This window comes from Aquila chrysaetos, chromosome Z (genome assembly GCF_900496995.4).
Source record: "Aquila chrysaetos chrysaetos chromosome Z, bAquChr1.4, whole genome shotgun sequence".
NCBI classification, from domain to species: Eukaryota; Metazoa; Chordata; class Aves; order Accipitriformes; family Accipitridae; genus Aquila; species Aquila chrysaetos.
In genome coordinates, this window is record NC_044030.1 from 74,188,733 (window position 1) to 74,208,656 (window position 19,924).

Below are 19,924 nucleotides of genomic sequence, written 5' to 3' on the forward strand. Positions count from 1 at the left end.
GCGACGGGAACCGAGCCAGCCCCGGCAGCGCTTCCCCTCCGTGGCCACGGCTGCGCCGGCGGGCAGCCCAGCCCGGCCCGGCCCACCCTTGCCCTGCCCGCTGCCTCCGCCGCCAGCGGGCACCCACAAACCACCGCCTAAGCCGCGGCAGCCCGCCCCCCGCGGCCCCCGCTCGGCGGCAGGCTCCTCACGGCCCTCTCCGTAGAAGGGGTCGCCCGCGACTGAACTCCCGCCCCCCGCCTTCTCTCAGCCGTCGCCGGTAAACACCGCGCACGGCCGCTTCCCCGCCCGCCCTCTTATGTTAATCTGCCGGGCTTTACATATCCCCTCCCAACGCCCGGCCCCCGCCAAGAGCTTGCCCCGAGCTGTCAGGGTAGCAGCGGCGGGCCCTCACTCCCCCGCCGGCTCCGCCGCCGCAGGCTCCGGCTCCGGCTCCGGCTCCGCCGCCGCCGCCGCCGCCGCGCTGCCCGGCGGGCAGTGTCCCGCCGCGCCCCCGGCCGTTTCCCTCCGGTGGCGGCTGCGAGGGCTGCTCGTCGCGGGGCCTCGCCTGACTAGTCGTGAGGGGGGGTGGCCTAGGGAGCAGCTAATAAGACCAAATCCAAAGTTCCAGACTCAGCTGCGGCTTAAATACATATAATATATACCTATATAACTGCATATATATATATATATATATATAAAGGTACTTCTGGGAACCTCATAATGAAAAACCAGCCAATTCCTGCTTGCAAAGGGAATGTTTTACATACAGGTATACGGCGCTCCTGGGCAGGCTACGACGTTTCCGTCAGATCCCGGCACGATGCGAAAGCTCAGCCTGGCCTCCCCGAGAGGCGAGACTGGCCCAGTGACCGCTGGGCTCTGCGCCAAGCTGCTCGCCCGCAAGAACAGGCGGCCCACAGGTCCGGCTCCCGCAGCGGAAGGTTAAATCCCAAGGAGGAATGCTGTACAGGTAGGTTTTGCTGGGTAACATTTTTGGAGTGTGTCCTCTGTTCCCCCTGCAAGGAGGTTTCTGAAGAACGGGATAAACACAAAGAATGTGCCCGTTTGGTAACAGCGTTGTAGGTGATGCAAAACAAGAGCTCAGCTGGCTGTAGGTTCTTTACTGCAGGTTTTTAGTGGTAATCTGCCAGGAATCTCCAATTTATATTTTAGTTGAAGAAAAGATGCTACCAGATAGTGTATGCTTGGGGTTTTACTGGAGGAGCACCCCAGAGTGGTCTCTCCGTCTTTGACCCCCCTGTTGTTTCAACTTTCTGCAGCTTTCCAAAATGCTGGCCCTAGCAGCGGGTGGGAGCAGCGCTCGCTTCCCTGGCCGTTCCTCCCTGCCCATCACACCTGGGCAGGGAGAGCAAAACGGGCCCAGTCTGGCTCCCCAGCGAGGTGCCTGACTACAGAGGCAGCCAGCAAAATCCTTTATCATCTCGGTAGTGAGGAGGGCCAAGAATTGAGAATGATTTATGTGAGATTGTAATAGTAACATTTTTTAAGAGGATGCATGAAGAAACAAGGGCTAATATCAAGGATATTTTGCAGGTGATGCCACCAACCATTTTTTTACCACGCAGGTTGATGAATGAACCCAAAACAGCAAAAGGAGGCATGCTTTCAAGGCCTAACCTGATGCTATGACTGATACAGTTTAGAGTGCTTGGGCTAATTTATGAGTCAACCAGCCTTTCAGTTTGTGCTTAGTGTTGAGCACACGTAGTCCAACTTACATGCCTAAACTTTAAGGGTGTGTAGTGTTGTTGGATCACGGCTTGATTACCTGTATAGTTCAATCTCTGAACAAAACCCCTGAGTGTTACTTCCATGCTACTTTGTAGGGATTTATGAAATTTAATATTGGTACAATGCCCTGAAAATGGTAAAGCTTTATATGCCTATGAATTTTATTGCCGTTCCATTGAGTATTTTACAGGTTTTTCTGATATATTAAAAATGCTGAGTGCTGGGTTGTTGGAAGTTTCAGTGTTTATAAAACAATTTTTGGTTACATACTTTGGCACAGTCCTGCTGATCTAGTGACACGGTTACTTCTGTCATTGCATCACTGCTAGAATTACATTGTAGTGATGAGACTCCCAAAAATACTTTCTTCACTCTAATGTTTGAAATAAAGCCAAGTGGGTTTCATTCCTCTCAGAAATTGTGTTAAAGTGTTGGCTGGGGTAGGGATTTTTCGTTGTAATGCCTATTTATGTCCTGCCCGTATAAAGATGAGGACTGTGCTTTACAGAGATAAATGTGTGTGATATATGCTGTATTTATAAACACTTTTGCAGGCTGTCAGCTGAGTTTCCATGGCTAAAGAGAAGTGTGTTCATTTTTAAATCTCATATGGCATGCTGTGAACCCGCAGTGGAAGCTAGGAGTAGTAAATGGAATTTTGGGGTAAAAGAACCCTTTCCACACTGATAAGAAAACTGTATTTAGAATCTGTAGCATTGTGAAGAGTGACTGAAGAGAGGGTGAACATGCCTTAAAAAGTTAAGGCTGATTCTGCACAGCTGTGCCTGGATGAAGAATCCTTGCTCCCATAACTGGTCTCACTAAGGACAGTGAAATTATTTATGTGGGTTATGAACTATTTGTATGACAAAGAATGTGCAAGAGTGGAGCATTAGCAGTACAGTTAAGCTGTCCTAGGAGAAATTCTTCCAGGAGTTTTATTTTGCAATAGACAGTTGGGTGAACTTTTCCTTTCCTCTTTCCGAGTACGATGAAACTTCTTTGATGATGTAGTCTCTGTTGATCCAGACAGGGATATGGGAAGTTATTTATCAGTTCCCCAAACAGTATTTACAAGATGCCATCCGAACCCAAGATAAGCAACATACACTTTGTATTTAATACAGAGGGTTTGAACAGCATGCAGTGCTGTGTTCGGTAGTCTCTTCATGGGCCACTGAAGTACAGTCACTTCTGTAGCAATCACAGCCAGGTGGCCAAATGTCTGTTGTGTATGTTTAAGTTCTCTAGAAATAAAATTCTCGAGAATGTTGTTTTTCAAAAAATGAAAGGCTTTGTCCAAAATTTCATCTCAATATGTTTGAAGTACTTTATTTTAATAATGCTGAAACTATTTCTTCTCATAAAACACTTCAGCATGGTTTTGGACCAATTATTCAGAACAATTTCTATTGAACATTTTTGGAAAATCAGGATTCATGAGAACTTGTTGCAAATTTATTGATTCAATGACACTCTTCAATAGAAGAGTATTCTAAAAGAAAAAATTCAATTAGCTTACAAGTCTGGAAATATGACTAAGATACTGAACTTAAAAATTTGTTGCCTGTATAGCAACATGTGTCTCTGGTACCTCTGCGTATCGAGAACTCTTCTGATTAGCATTGAAGATTTGACCAGATTAGAATTTAATTTGATTTATGACCCTGTTTATTTTCCCATTTTGTTTTTAGTGGTTATTGATTTAAAAAACCCACCATGTACGTATACTGGATTTAGATGCAAATTAATTAATCAATCTTGTTTCACAGTGTCTTCACAAAAAAAAAAAAAAAACCCGAACTGTAAATTTGCTTGGAAAATCCTTCCATCTTGGCATTAAAACTGATATTAATTTTTAATGGAGTTGTCCTAGAAAGTACTGAATATGCTTCATAAGCAGAAATCAAAAGTGTGAAGCGTAATAAACGAGAATCTGAAAGTAGGTTTCCAGGTCCGTATTTAAAGCCTTAAATAAGTGACCTGATTTTCCAAAGGTGCTGAGCAGCCAGCCATGCATGTGAATTCCACCTGAGTTCTCAACTGCTCAGCGCTTCCAGAAACAGACCTGTTACTCGGGGTCAGCAATTCAAAATTTTTAAAAAGCTTTTCCTGTATGTCTTAAAGTTGGCCAATTTTATTAAGTTGGGTGCCTAAAGTACTGTTCTAGGACATCCCCATTTTGCCTTATGTCACCTTCATTATTTAAGTTTTGGCAGAGGAAAGTGTGGCTTACGTAGTGAGGTCACTGAGGGACCTGAGATGTTGGCTGGCAGCCTTGTTGCACTCTCGCTTGGCTGCGAACTGACTCTATTTTATGTTGCAAAGTTCAGTATTTAGGAAACAGAAACCACAGTTCTACTGCAGGTTTGGCAAATCCTGTTCTTAGCCAGAAGGTTTTTACTATTTTTTCACCTCTTTTTAGATGAAAATGGTGCATCTCTGGAAATACTGACAGATGTCTTTTTTGTATCAAAACCCAGACACAATATTTAAACATGAGCCTGAGCTTGGATAGCGAAGTATTTTGTTAATTTATCCTACTGCATATTTTCACTGTATGTATTTATCTTCTGCCTGTTATTGCAGTTTATCTTACGTATAAGTAGTTTTCTGTGTTTTTGCAGCATATTGAACAAAAATTGGTCATATTAGTACATAGTTTATCTCTGATGCTCCTTGCGGCAACATGTTAAGGGACAGATCATCAGCTAGCATAGTCAAAATAATTCCTTTTTTTTTTTACTGTGACGATACAAATTTCTGGATCCATGTCTTCCACTTACATGCTAGTCCATTGTTGCTTTCTTTTTCTTCACGTATATTGCCACAAAATACCAGGCACAATATTTTGTCTTAGAGTTTTTTTCAAGTAATAGCTGTAAACAGCATATATTCATAAATAGCAGAGGCAACGCTCTCCCTTGGGTTTTTTTTCTTAGTATTTTAGTAATGTAAAACTACCTCTGGGGATGTTGGAACTAAAGTCACAGTAAACCTACTTTTCTTCTCAACATCTTCCCCAATTACATGTTCCCGTTGAGCCAATTTGTATGCGAAACAAACAAAACAGCAATGTTATGTGCAAGAATTTCTTGTTATTTCTTAACTTTATTTGGTGTGAGTTCTGTGACTTGGGAACCAGCAATCTAAGCAGTAACATAAAAATGCAGAAGTGTTTCTGCTTTTATTTTTGCAAATTATAGCAGTAATATACAAAGCTAGTAAAATTCATGCTATAGGGTATTAAGAGTGCAGAAACTTGCTAATACTATGTCATAGCCTTATCTTTTGACAGGATAAAATTATAATCTGATTATAAAATTTCATGTAGTAGTTTTTGTGTTGTGTAACACTTACTAGGATGTTGTGAGGGAAAGCTGGATGCAGTTAAAGGTTTTGTAAGTCAGTGACATTGCTTGCAGATGATATAATTTTCCAGAATCTTACACTATTTGAGAAAATGATCTTTGATTAAGAAGGTATTTTCTTTTTTTTTTTTTTTATTTTTTTACTGTGTAAAAGTAAAAAATTGTAGTTTCTGTTTCAGAATTAAAAGTTTTCCTAAGAGGTGCAAATGGGATTGCTACAAAACCCAAAGAGGTTCAAGGTGTTACTTTTATTTAAGGAATTATGAGAAAAATGTCATTTTTTACAAGTCAGCTTTTGTTATCAGTGTTAGACCTTTGTTGGCAGTTATGAACTGCCAGGTGGGGTTTTTTTCAGGTTTTGTGTGAAGGATTCAGTTTTGTAGCTAAGCCAATCTGAAATACCCGATTGCAGGATTGGTAGTCACTTGTAAAGAGCTATACAAATAATATATAAAGTTGTGGGAACAGTAGAAGCTCAGGCAAAATCCATTGGATTGGCATGAGGCCTTTATGGAAATTCTCTGGATGAAACTGTTGAAAAACAACAGATACATGAGAATCCTGCCACCTAACTCGTCAGTGGCACTCAATTGACAAATAGAATAAAAAATGCCTATTGCCAGCTCTGTGGTGAAATACTTAAATTACAGTTTTTTGTATGACTTTCAGTGGACCCTAGTTTTAAAATTTAATACAAAGTAGAAAAGCAGAACACCATGTAAAGTATATAACCTTACATTTGGTAAGGTACTAGGTTAATTTACTGGAAAAGTAGTTACAGCTTGCTTCAACACTGACTGGCTAGTCCCTGAAGAAGGTATTGTCTAGTCACTGAGCAAGAATTTAAAAATCCGGGTGATGTTGCGTACCTCTGACACCACAGAAAGCCCAATTCCTCAAATAGTTACTCAGTTTTGTAATTAGCTAAAAGGGATCACTAATCAATGAAACCGATTTGAACAGAACACAAATTTGAATGAGAAAATGAGTTTCTGTACTTCCTTTCTATAATGGTATACATTGCTAAGACTGGAAGAGAAAAATATGATTGATGTGTAAGAACTGTAATTGCTGTCAAACACCGATGCCTGCATTTTGGCACTTTAATGAGTATAAAAACCGGTTTGATTTTTAGATTTGATGGGCGCTCACAGCTCTCACTGGAGTCAGCCATCCTCAGTGATGTGAAACCTTCTACTGTTGTTATAGTTGTAGGTTCCTAACTTTAGATAGAAAAATGTGAAAGTATTTGCTACGAATATGAATTAAAATGTTTTCTGACTTCTGGCAAGTTTGGTAGTGGTGAAGATGCAACAGAATTTATTTTCTTTTGAATCTGAAAATGTCAAAATTAACTGTTTAAAAGTCAGAAGTAAAAAACTTTTATTGAGATCACAAATTCCTGTCTTATCCTCTTAAAGGTTTGAGTTTGTTTTGCTTTGCACTGTCAGCCACTCTTGACATATAACTTCAGGCGTATGACTGCCTGAAAATTGGAGAGACATTTGGGCTCATATTTTCTCCACTGGGTCCTTAGTCCTCACAGGATCGTTCTCTGTTCTCTGGGCAAGATGGAGCAATACTAATAACAACAACTCTAAAATGTTCAAAACCATCAGTGTCCCGCTTATTTTTTAACGTATATATTTTGTGAAGTTTCTACAGCTTTAGGAGAAGCAATAGCAATAAAAGTGAAGAGTGGCGTGTCGCAGCAAAGGCTGAAGGACCCCCACACCTCATGGACAATGCTGGCTTTCGGGACGCGAGCCAAGTTGGTGAAAGCAATTTTACATAATTTCTCGCGTGTCATTCTGACTAGTGCTTCCTGGGCTTGGGCGGCAGCCAGCAATTGTTTTTCCCCAAATGCACCTCTGCATTTTCTTTCAAACCGAACTCGGTAAACGCAGTCTCCATCGGGGCATACCATCATTTGCCAGTTGCCTTGCACGTACAGCGCGGGGCAGAGCGCCGAGCAGAGTGACGGAGACCATGCGGGCCGGGCCGAGCCGAGCTGAGCCGATCCGATCCGAGCCGATCCGATCCGAGCTGAGCCGATGTGAGCAGAGCCAAGCCGCGCAGGCAGCAGGCCTGAGCGCCGGGTGCCCCGCGCGTCGGGGAGCAGAGGCCAGAGCGCGTGTGGTAGTGCTTCTGCCCAGGCGGGAGGCCGGAGCCAAGGAGGCCGTGCAGGCGAGGTCTCAAACGAGGGAACCCGACACTTCTGATGTGTCTCCAAACGCGGCAAACGTCAGGCCAGGACCCTTCTCATTCAGCAGCGTCAGGGGAACCCTAGTGAGGAACAGAGAGCCCCATCCGTGGTGGTTCCTCACGGGCGGACAGACAGACGGGTCCTGGTGATTACCGACGGGCAGACAGACGCGTCCTGTGCCCGGACTCGTGGCTGAGGCTGGCGGGCGAGTCCAGCCTCTGCAGCCAGAGGCAGCCAGCCCACTTGGCAGGTTTTTCTGGTCGCTTTTCCAACAGCCCCTCTTAGCCACAAGTACCGAGCTGCCGGGGACTGGAGCGGCCCAGTCTCAACCGGGCGCTAGCCAGCCTGCGCCCGCCCGTGTCCCGCCGGTGAGGAGGAGGAGGGCGGGCGGCTCCAGCCCACCCCGTCCCGCTCCCGCCGGGGCCGCTGCCGCCGCCGCGGGAGGAGGGTGCGGAGGGGCTTCTCCTGCTGGCCGCAGGCAGCCCTCCGGCCTGTGGGCGGCAGCCTCGGTGCGGGAAGAGGAAGGCGGGAAAGGCGGAGTCGCTCCCCGGCGTTGAAACCAGCGCGTTGGCACGGCGGGGGTTACTCCTTGGTGGCCGGCCTCGTCTGGCGGCCGCGGGTAATCCCGCGTTGCTTCCTCTGTGGCCGCCGGCTGCAGGTGTCTTGTGCCTGAATACCTGGGAAGTTTAAAATGTAGTCGGAAATCGGTGCATAGGATACGTACATAGTTAACGCAGATACATCTTTGGAAGTCGTCTTGTGAGTGGCCTGATTGAGGAGTGAAGATCTTACTGATGAGCTACAGGGAATACTTCTCAGGAATTACAAAAAGGTTTTCCTGGTTTGGGTAGAAGCAATACAGAACCGTAAAAACGATAAATAACCGTGGCAGCGTCAGTAGCCTCTGACTAAACCCACAGACGGTAAGAAAGTTTTCCCTTTGGCTCAAAAGCAGTTGATGTGGTAGCTCTTTTATATCTACTGCAATATCAAAATACGAATATTTCTCTTTAAGAGGTACCATTATACCCTAGCTTCACATGTTTCTGTTGGTAATCAACCAGTTACCAATTTTTCTAGAGGAGCTTCTGGGTGTTAAACTATTACTGGAATTCTGTTGTTGTTTAAATTGTAGTGAGCTTTCCTAATTCCTTCAGACTCCCTACAGCCTTTTAGCTCCCACTCTGTGGTAGAAAGGCAGTTCCTTTTTCACAGCAATTCACTCTTTGCTAATTCCATGCTTTGGAGTAGTAAATCTACTTTTAAAAATAGTGCTAGCTTCTGAGCTTTGAGAGGTACTGTGGAGAACATGGAGGTTTCTGTAGTCATGCTTTAATTTTTGTATTTTTCCTTTATTCAATAGAATACAAGACTTTTTTTTTTTTTAAAGGAGACCAGAAAAAAGCTATTACATTGAATAAAACATATTTCAGTGAAATACTATTGTTTATGTGTGCCACTCCCCTCTAGTGAATAGAAATGGAATTACCCCATCTCATGCGATGCCATGGTCCCCCAGCTGCAACCAGATTATGGAAATTTTCTTCAACTTTCAGTCACAGAGAGTTATCTTTTTTGGAATTGAACAATATGAACTTTTTTCTGCTTTTTCTATTAAGGACAAACCAGATCTTCATTGCAAAGCATGCCAAGTTTGCTAAAATCAGTCATTTGCGCACACATAATGCCCAAATAAATACAAAATGAACCTCAACAATGGCAAAACTGTATTAGTTTTTACTGCTGTGTCTGTATATCACTGGATTTGAGTAACAGTTTCATGCTGCTTGCCCCAGGTTACATACATGCATTTATTTTAATAATGTTTCCTTTTTTCTTGATTGTTGAATATATATTTATATAGTAATTTAAAAACCTCCATGACAGGTTGATATTTGCTTTATTAAACCTTTAAGTAATTGATACCAATGCTGGAGTTGTTTGGTCACAGATGGGTGTGGAAGCCAACATAAAAATGTCAATCCATGTGCTTTCCCACAGACATTTTTGTTGAACAGGTAAATATTCTGCTATAAAACAGAGGAAAAAGATGGTGTGTACGTGATAAATATTCTGTCAAATGTCAGTTAACAAGATGTCAAGTGTGGGATTTCTCTGGCCAAAGGCCAGTCATATAGCTCAGTAGTCACCCTAGTCTGTACTTATCACCCATAGAGAGAAATACATGCATTTCATTCTCCATTCATCTCTCAACGTACACAGCTAAAATATGCTCGTGCTCAGAAGCTGATTGTTTCTATTGACTACACGTTACAGACATCTCAAGCTAGCATGAGGTGAATCCTATATGTGGTGGTCTAAAAAATCTATTTGTGTCTGCTGCTTTGCTCATTAATTGTGCCATTTATTGGCATAATAAATGTGTCATTAATTGGTGGTACTGCTGAAAACAACTTCTGCTTTCACACTGACAACCGAAGTTAGTCCATTAGAGTTGCAGAGGCTGTGAAGGTCTCATTCTTAGCGAAGTAAGTAGCCCAAAGAAGTCATGTAAGATGTAGAAGTAGTGAACCCTAAATCAACATAAAATTTGATGTGAGGCAACTGTATGCTGAAATATGTTTCATAGAAAAAAAACCCAAAACATGGATCCAAAGTTGTTTTCAGTCATACCTAAGAAATGCGGAGGTATGCCTGAGAGCAGAATTTGCTCTATAGAACTTCATGTTTATATATCATACTCACACATTAAAAATGACACTAGGCATTCACTTACATGAAGCCTAAAGAAAGGCAAATGTGTGCATGTAGCTGAGAGGCCAAGTATAACACCTTTCCTTGCTTTCCTTTTGGGATCATTTTGCATTTCACGTCCTTGCAGTTTTCTGAGAGCAAAAGCTGCAGTTCACCCTTGTGCTTAAGGGATGGCAGATGTTGTTTGTAAAGGCTAAAAGTACTTTTTTGTTATTTTTAACTAAAAGAAGTGCGAAATAATATGAGGCCAAATCCTGTGGCATCTAGTGAGGCAAAACTCACACTGGAATTTGAGGACTCATTTTTATTTTTATTTACGGACCGTGCTGTACATCATTGCAGCTCTATATTTTCTTCCTTTGTTACAAAAGGATAAAGTCCTGTTTGTTATTGCACAGCACTTTGAGAACTGTGGTTGAGAAGTGCTATTACAGAACTGTTATTACAAATGATCTCTTCTCTTTTCCAGAGAGATCAGTGCTTGCCCAGCCAACATTTGTTTTTGAAAAGAAGGACCGTCCTTTGAAGGTAAAAAGCTTTTTTTTTTCCATAATTGAGAAAAAATGCTGAGAAATGAGCATTCTATAGACAACAATCCTAGCAGTAATAAAAGATTTTAGCCCAGGTTAAGACTTGTGTAATAAATGGTCTCAAAATAGAACAAGGAAGAATAGAAACTAGAAACAAGACTGCTTTCCATGCATGTGTGCTGGATTGATATATTTTGTGTCCTGGTCTAGAAAATGGCTGTTCTATTCTCCTTGACCTTTCCATGCTTGTATTTTTTTTCCAGCGGCCTGCAGAAGACCCCGTTTGCAAAGCTGAAAATGGTAATAACCACTTCATTGAAACAGTATAATAATGCGCTGGGTTATTCATAGGTCTAACTGTTGCCTGTGAATATGGTGTTTGGACCCTTACTTTGTATGAGCAGGGACAGATAGCTTGAGCAGGGACAAATCGCTGTTAGTAGACTAAGACTATGTGGGTTGTAGAGCCACCTGCTATGTCCTAATATATATGTCCCTGTCTTACCTCAAGAATTCTTCCATCTAACCTCTTATGTTTACCAGAAAGCCAAAATCCAGAAGCCCTGGAAAGTGGCCAAGTATATTCATCAGCTGTATGGGTTCCTATCTGCCCTTTTCTATTTGTTTAGGCTACATTATAATGTAACTTAACATTCTTAATGTCTTCTGAGCCTGTGGGCTATGAACTGATTCTAAGTCCTTGATTTAAGTTCCCTGAACCTAGTGGAAATAAAGAAGACTCCCTAGGCCTTTGTGCCAGGTGTTGACTGAGATTCCAAAGCCCTTGTGCTCTTAGGTACTGCCTTAAAGCTGTTCCTGTAAGTCATTCCTAGAATTTATTGTGTTGAGGTTTTAATTTCATATCATAACATTGTGCTGAAATCTCCTGCCAGTCTGTCCCTGCACAATGTTATATGTACTTTTCTCTAGATTTCATTAGTTGTTCCAGAAAGCGCGCAAGATCATCATCTTTTACTTTCCAGAAGTCTGACTCTCAGTCTAACACAGGTACGATGTTTAGCTCCAGTCATGTTTTAATTACTATAGTTCTGTATTCTCATGTGGTAAAGAAGAGAAGGAATTTTACTGTCTAAGAAAAGCTTCTGCGCTGTAGAAATGCTGCAAGTCATGAAAACTTAAACATTGATACAAACTTGCCGGTAATTTCCAATAAATCCCTTTTTAAGTAAAAATAAATTAATTTTCCATACTAACATAATACTACATAAAGTAGTGAAAAATTTTTATGTTTCATATTGTTTCCTTGAATTGCTCACACAGTCAAGGGAGGAGGAGGTCTGGAAAGGAATGAGATTCCCTGGTTTGTGGAAGGGATCAGTGTTCCTTGGGCAATCCCTGAAAATGTAAAGCAGTTTCCAGAAGGGCTCCTCCTTTCATTCAGCCAACAGCTCACCTGGAAGGCCCTTTAAGGACTATGTAGTGCTTCCATGGGAAATGCACACAAGTCACTGAGGCTACTGTGCAGAAGGGCTGATCTGGTTTTTACAGTATTTATTTAACATACGGATGGGACCAGAAAGTTATTTCTGAATTCAGGCGTTAATATGTGTACACTGTATTTTGTTTTATGTAGTCCTGTGACACACCTGAATGTAGCTGTGAGGATTTAAGAGAACCTAAGTTTGGTTTACTCTGAAAATTATACTGAGATCATACACAAAAAATCATAGATGTGGTAGAAATGTTAGGGTATGCCCATACAAAAAAATAAAGCAGGGTATAGGAGGAAGCTTGAGTGATTGACCTCTTGATTGTCCACACTGCTTAACTGGTAGCTAACTCCCTGCTTCTGTTTTGAACCTCCCGAACTGGCAGTCTCCAAGACAGAGCTGTTACAGAGTGGACTAGCTGTAAGCAGCGTGCCTGAGCCAGGCTGTGCTGCTTGGCCTCAGAGACCTCTCTGATTCAGCAGCACAGGGATAACCTAACAGTGTACTTCAGAAAGCTGGTAGTTAGCAGATTATAATTTATTCTACTGCCAATGAAGGCATGACATCAAATTGGCTAACCTTAAAATTAATCTTTTTTTTTCTCTGAACAAATGATAATTTCAGTCTTTTATCCTTTCAGATACAACTGTCGCTCAGAAAAGAGGGAGATCATCTTCCTTTACCATCCTTCCTACTTTCCCTCCCTCCCAGCCAGGTAACTGAAAAAAACCCAAACAAAACCAATAAATATTTATGTAGAAAGGCAGGTATTAGCTAAAATAAAAAGGTGTACAGAAATGCTTTTTCTGCAGGACAGAGCTGGGGTGCATTGGACTAGTCTGATATTTGGACAGGAGAAAGGAATGTTTTAGGAGGAGGACTGGCAGTTCAATAGAAGAAATGTTTTTTGTGGTTCCAAAATGTTTTACAGGTCCTTGGCAGACATTGGCATAAAGGATTTCTAAACAATCTTAAGAGGACACAGGGTTGTTTTAGCAGCAAACCGTGCTCTTTCTGCAATGAAAAAGTGGTGCTTATGTGTAGGGTATCTTGTGTCATTTTACAGGATGTGGTACATGGTTGCCATCACTTTCTGGCTGGTGTTTGTTATCTTTATTAAAATGGTGAAAGCATCAGTAGTGCACCACCATCATTATAGTAAGTTATGAAAGCCTTTTTAGCAGAACAGGGCAGGGCACATTTATTTATTCCCATGTTCTTGGGCGTCATTTACTTATCTTAAAAATGCCTAAGACTGAACCAGATAGCATTGCCATTTCGATAGCTTTTGCAAACCAGCAGCACCTGGTTTTCAAAGCTGAAGAAGGATTTTATGAATTTAAAACATCCGTTAGTATCCAAAGATTTCTGTCTCTGACATAGCCAGAAAACCCGTGGTGCTTTCTGTGTCTAAGTCTACCCACCTGTAAAATGGAGACAGTAACAGTTATCTCAGAGATCTTGTTTAGGTTAATAGGTTTGAATATTGCTCAGGTACTACCAAAATAAGAAGGGGTTACAGAAATGTGAATTAATAATTAAAATTTGTTACTACTCACTATTAAAGTTTAAATTCCTTGTTCTGTAGTAAAGAAGAATAACATATTCATGACCTCAGCTCTTCTTCAAAGAAACCCTGACTTGATCAGAAGTACAAAAGAAGGTAACTGTCATTGCAATAGTTATTCACTGTACTTCCACAAAGGCATTCTTAACAGATCAAGAAGACATAAAAATGACAACTCTTCTCTATGCTGAGTGATAGGCTAAGAATCTTTGTGACATTCATAAGTTATTTGTTTGACAGTGTAAATATCCTATGAGCTCTGTTTTGAGCCTCTGCTCTGACTATTCAATTCCTGAGTGGACTGAATGTAACCTTGAATAGTGAAATTCCACATTCCTAACTGAATAACTCTGCTCCTGGAGAAGGTAGTGAAGAACTGTCTTGGCGTCTGCAGGTGCAGGATTAAATTTGAAATACCAGAAGACAGATCTAACACAAAACAGTAAATATAAGTATAAATATAAACACGTATTTAAATACATAAATACAAATATATTATACATATAAACAACTATATTTTTTTATATAACACATTATCTTTTTATTCTGATAGGATAATGGGGTTGGTGTCACTGCAGAGTTGTGCATTTTAGAATGGATTACAATTTTTCAGAATATGTAGCAAGTAAACAACAATAAATGCTATTTAAATACGCTTTGAAGCTTTCAGTTGAAAGAGGCAAGACACATAGGTATGAATTAGATGTGAAGAAAAAGTCTCTGTTTAAATATTTTGTCTTTGTATTTTGCAAGGATCCTTGTCACAAAGTCAATTGCGGAATGTCATTAGACCTGCCATTTTACAACCCCCACAAGCCCTGACCTGTCCTGAAAATCCTGTAGTATCTCTAGTGACTAAGAAAGAAGCATATGTTCAGGTAAAAAGAAAAGTAGTTTTACTGGCTAATGTATGTTTGCAGCTCAAATAAAAAAAACCAGTGCTGTCTTAAAGCAGTTAATTATTCCACTGCCTGATTTTCAAGAAAGTTCCCATACCAGTTTCAGTGGAATTGACGGATCACTGACATGGTGTGAACCGTGAAACTCATGCTGACTGTGTTTGAAAAAACATCTCTTCTATGCAGGCTGTCTCAACTTTCAGATATCAGGGTTCTGTGGGCAAATCAGCTTTGGGGATTTTTTGGATTTTGTTTATTTAGAAAGAAACATTTTGGCATTTTGATTAAGGGCGCTGGCTTAGTACACAGCTGGAGGAAGCACAGCCAACTACCGCATATACATATATATACCTCAGTGACTCCGGACTTCTAGCAGACCTGTTTATAGCAGAAAATAAGCTTGGTCTAATTAATTCATCTGGTTTTATCATTCCTAGCTATCTGAAGACAGGTCTTATTCCTCAGCTGAGAATTCAGTAAGTTCCAAAACAGCAGTGAGGTCATCTACTACCATGAATCTTTCTAGCTCTAAAACAACACAGTAAGTTTTTATTTATTATATTCCTACACCATTTTGTCACTTGGCCTATGGCGTGCCCTTTTGTCCTACATGTCTAACATGGTACTAAGCCCACGGTATCTACACCCACACAGTGCTCACTGGTGTTTGTGTGTAGTGCCAGGATTTGTGGGTACTGACTTGAGCTCTGTACGCTGTAAGAAATGGACTCCTGCTGGAAATTAATCTCTGTGGGACAGTTTGTTTCTCATTAGCAACCCCCAAGCCAGAAACTATATTGGTTTGCCATGTCTTGCAGCTTTGGCGGTTCAAAATATGTCCCAGTTTTGAATGTTTACAGTCATCTTTGTGTCCCTTTGGAGAGCTCTATTCTGATTGCATAGCTGCTGCATCTCATCAACAGATGCAGAGAAACTCAGTAATTACAAAAATATATGAGCATATTGGACACAGAAGACATGAAGATGACCATACAGCACTGATCTGGAAGACAAGGTGAATGCTGCAACTTATCTTCTACTTCTGTGCACACGCTAGAGTTTCTGGGCTGAACAGCTGGCTGTGATGATTATGGTAGGGTGGCATCTTTGTGCAGACATGGGTTGACCAGAACAGACTTGAATTTCTGCATGAGGAAGCTGACTTCCTTGGGCTAGGATGTTGCCTCATGCCCTTGCCTCTGACTGAAAGAGCTCATACCGGCGCAGAAGCGGGCTATTGCCTCTCTCTGGAGACTGGCTCATGAGAATGTTAGGTCTATGGTTAGCCAGCAGGTTATCTTGTGGGTGTTAATACTGCTTGCTGATGGTTGATGAGGGTTGTTTGCCTGGAAGTTGTGAGCATCAGGAATACAGCTGAGATCAGTTGTGATGAGAGAATGACATTTTAAAATGGCTAGGGCCACAGATAGCACATCTGTGATGTTGCCTCCTTTCCCCCTCCCACCCAAAGAGGGCAGAGAACGTGTTAACTGCAAAGGAGTCCAGTCCAGTCTCCTTCAGGGCTGGATGGGCCACAGATAAAGCTTCCTGTACACAGCATTTGGGATGCACAGTGCTGGGGTTCTGAGGAAGTAAGGGATGCACAGAGAACTTAGCTTCTTAATCTTTATCAACAAGAAGAGCATCATTAGAGGGCAGATGCTCACTGTAATTTTGGAAGAGCCAGCCTGTCCTTTTCTATCACAGTTAATGCTGTCTATCACAGTGATGATGCCCTGTGAGAACAACATGGAAGCCTACAGAGCATGCTGGAATTTTAGCAGATTCAAAATGATGGTAATGCATATACTGGAGAAGCTAAAGGGAAGGTGGTACTGACTTCAAATTAGTTGCTCTCGGTACTCAAATCTATTTACCTTCTGTCAGCTGCACAATATCTAGGAAAAGATAGGTGAGTGGCTTTCTCTTGTGAAGTAGATGGACACAGAAATGCAATGCAGTGTTTGAGCGCTGACAAGTTACAAGACTTTAAAGTGCTTATGGTATTTATTTTCCTTTTTTAAAAAGGAAATTGCTTATCTGCTTGGGGTATTCATGCCTCATTAATTCTGCATATCGCAGTTGTGGTAAATGTTGGTTTATTTGGCAGGTTGAATACTAATTTAAATACAACCAGGTGGTTACTGCTCTTCTGAGATTGCAGGGGGTGTAAGTGCCGTTCTTCCGATCTGTATTAAGTGACTGATGCTTTAAAATACTTCAGCAGAGTCTTTTGGGCATAGCTGTTTTCTCATAGGTAACTTGACAATAAGTATTCAAACAAACAACTTTATTATAAACTCCGTATACATGCTAAACAGTAGTGAACATTGTCACCAGACCTGCTCATTGCTAAGAAAAGAATTTTTTCAGTTTGTTTTTAATTATCAGTCGAGATGTAACTAGTGTTTATTTACAAAATAAAATGCAGACACACTCAACAGCAGGGATTGCTGCTGCCTGCAAACATTCCTCTTGCTTTCCCTCCTCTTCCACCTCTTCTCTATGTGACACGATTCTGTAGAGAGATGAATGAAAATGGTTTGTTAGCCCTCTGCAGTTGCTGCAGCTGTCCACGTCCCAGGAAACCACCAACAGTTCCGTTTCCTGAACGGGCTGTAGTAATGAACTGAAAAGAAGAAATTTGCAGTTTCTTAAGTCTGATTAAAAACTTGGAAAGAAGATTATGTCGTAAGTGACAGAAATATAATGCTGGAAAAACTCAGGCTTCTGGTCATGTATTCAGCTCTGCACAAGGATTTGCTTGGAAAACTGCCAGGGTTCAAGGCCGGCACTGGAACTGGCAGCTACTCAGATCCTTCTGGACACTCTGAGGACAGTACCTGGATCTACTCCCTTTCCGTAGTCCCTTTCCAGTATCTTATCCACATTTTTCCTTCTCCTGTTCTTCCTTGTTAGTGGTCATTCCCTGAATTCAGTGCCTCTGTTTTGAATCTCCATGGCAATGTCATCCCGGGCACACTTTGTTCTTGCCCTGCAGCAACATAAGGGTATTGAGGTTTTAATACAACTTTAAGGCTGGCACTTCCAATTAACTGTCCGGAAGAAGAAAGATCCTGCACCAATTACTTTTTCCTTACATTTCCAAAAATAATCAAAATCCATTTCCCACATTATTTCTTTTGAGACAAACCTCTAGTTTCTGGTTTTTAGTTCTCCCAGAGTGCTATCCTTCCCAAGTTGCTACCGGAGCAGCCTAGAAGCAGCAGACAAAATTTCAGGATGCAAATTGATCACAATTCAGTCAATTTTAGTGGGCAGTTTTCTTAAGGATAAGAAACTCATTAGTTTAAACACACTTTAGATTTCCTGTTCATGCCCAAAACATGTATGGAAGGCTTCAAGGCTGAAAAGGGATGGATTTTCTGATTTCTCTTTCTTATTTGCTCTTAGTCTTAGCAACACATCCAGCATGAGAATGTTAAGGAATATTTTTTTCTTTAAGTGTAAAATGGAGATAGCTTGTCCTTGGGAATTCCTTCATCCTTTGTGAAGAGTTTTCAAGCACACTGTAGTTGTGAACACAGAAACTAAGTTTTAGAGGCAATCGCCAAAGTTCTGGCAACAAACCCAGCTTCTTGATGGGAATATCTTCTGCATGACGTATGTGCTGTTAAGCCCTCCCAAGGGTGATAAATGATCTGGAAGAGCAGATAGGTGGTGCTGAAGTATGCAGTTTGTGACAGAACATCAGATTGTCTTCCTGCCAAGTCATCCTTCTGGAAGAGGAAGAGACAAGAACTTGGATGGTTTTGCCTTGTGGCCAGCAAGAGATGCAGTGATTAAGCTCTACAGAAAGCATAGAATCATAGAATCATTTAGGTTGGAAAAGACCTTCAAGATCATCGAGTCCAACTATGAACCATGCCCACTAAACCATGTCCTGAAGTACCCCATCTACTCGCTTTTTGAACACCTCCACGGATGGTGACTCAACCACTTCCCTGGGCAGCCTATTCCAATGTCAGACAACTCTTTCAGTAAGGAAATTTTTCCTAATACCAATCTAAACCTCCCCTGGTGCAAATTGAGGCCATTTCCTCTTGTCCTACCTCCAGCCATCTGACAGAAGAGACCAGCACTCACTGCACTACAGCCTCCTTTCAGGCAGTTGTAGAGAGCGATAAGGTCTCCCCTCAGCCTCCTTTTCTCCAGACTAAACAGCCCCAGCTCCCTCAGCCGCTCCTCATAAGACTCATTCTCTAGACCCTTCACCAGCTTGGTTGCCCTTCTCTGGACACGCTCCAGCACCTCCATGTCTTTCCCGTAGTGAGGGGCCCAAAACTGAACACAGGACTCGAGGTGCGGCCTCACCAGTGCCGAGTACAGGGGAACAACCACCTCCCTGCTCCTGCTGGCCATACTGTTTCTGATACAGGCCAGGATGCCGTTGGCCTTCTTGGCCACCTGGGCACACTGCATGAACAACCTATAAGTCTTTTTTAAAAAAAAACCAAAACTAACAAAACCTCCCCCCCCCCAAACCAGCAGCAAGAACGACTTCCACACAAAGAAGTTTACAAGGACTTCCTAGTGACTTTTCTAAAAAGTGGGTCCTGTCAAATTTAAAGTGGCTGTGTAATTAGCAGGTCAAATCACAACTGTACTTACATTAGAATATCCTTGAATGTAATCCACAAGTAATACACTTTTTACAAGTTGTGAATATGTTACTATTCATACATTCGCTACCTTCTCTTAAAACGTGAGAGGTAAGAGGCTAACTGAGAGTAGTTAAACTCAGGGTGGCAATGCAAAAAAAAATTCATGTTTTTTATCTGGAAAACCTGAGACACTAAGAAGGAAAAAGGGACAGAGGAGTAGAAGGACAAGTGTTTTAATGTAGCTTCTGCCAGAACCAGTCACACTCCAGATCCTAAATGTAAAGTGATTTATCTACTGTATGAAATTTTCTCCTCAATATGTATCCCCAATCTATAGCTGGCCAGTACCAAAGGATTGCAAGTATTTAGTTTTCTTCACTTCTTATTTTAAGTATATCTATGGAACAGGTCATTGAAAAATGGAAAGAAGATCTTTCTTCTTGTTTTAGTTATACCTTATCATAAGCCACCTGCTATCATGCCTTTACATTTTTGCAGTATTTATGTGAATTGAAAGTGTGTGCATTAGAATACACTGCTTCTCTGCCTTTCCAAGACATTAGGTGGATGACAGAGGAGTGCCTGTAAGGCATTGGGGAGGACATTATTCCGAAGGGCATGAGAGCTGTAGAACATGAAGGGATAATTGTTAATCATTGGTAGTCTTTTGGTGGAGCAAAAGGAAACAGGGAAAGAAATGTAATGCATTAAAGTTTCTGGAGTAAGACACTTCCCTGAGGAGGAGGTGGCATGTTGTTTTGCTTCTTATTCTTCACTTTTAAGGAACATCCTCAGTAACCTTCATGAAATACAGTGTGATACTCTG

The 19,924-nt window shown here is 41.7% G+C and overlaps 1 protein-coding gene across 1 annotated transcript in view; it reads left to right on the forward strand.

Moving 5' to 3' along the window:
* The first annotated feature begins 402 nt into the window (after positions 1-402).
* The window catches only part of RANBP3L (RAN binding protein 3 like), a 35,581-nt gene continuing 16,059 nt past the window's right edge, over positions 403-19,924 (forward strand). Inside the window, exons 1-8 of the mRNA XM_030004719.2 lie at positions 403-952; positions 10,496-10,554; positions 10,820-10,856; positions 11,487-11,564; positions 12,648-12,722; positions 13,596-13,670; positions 14,328-14,452; positions 14,911-15,014. Of these exons, the coding sequence (XP_029860579.1) occupies positions 703-952; positions 10,496-10,554; positions 10,820-10,856; positions 11,487-11,564; positions 12,648-12,722; positions 13,596-13,670; positions 14,328-14,452; positions 14,911-15,014 (803 nt within the window). The 5' untranslated portion in view covers positions 403-702. The remainder of the gene's footprint in view (positions 953-10,495; positions 10,555-10,819; positions 10,857-11,486; positions 11,565-12,647; positions 12,723-13,595; positions 13,671-14,327; positions 14,453-14,910; positions 15,015-19,924) is intronic.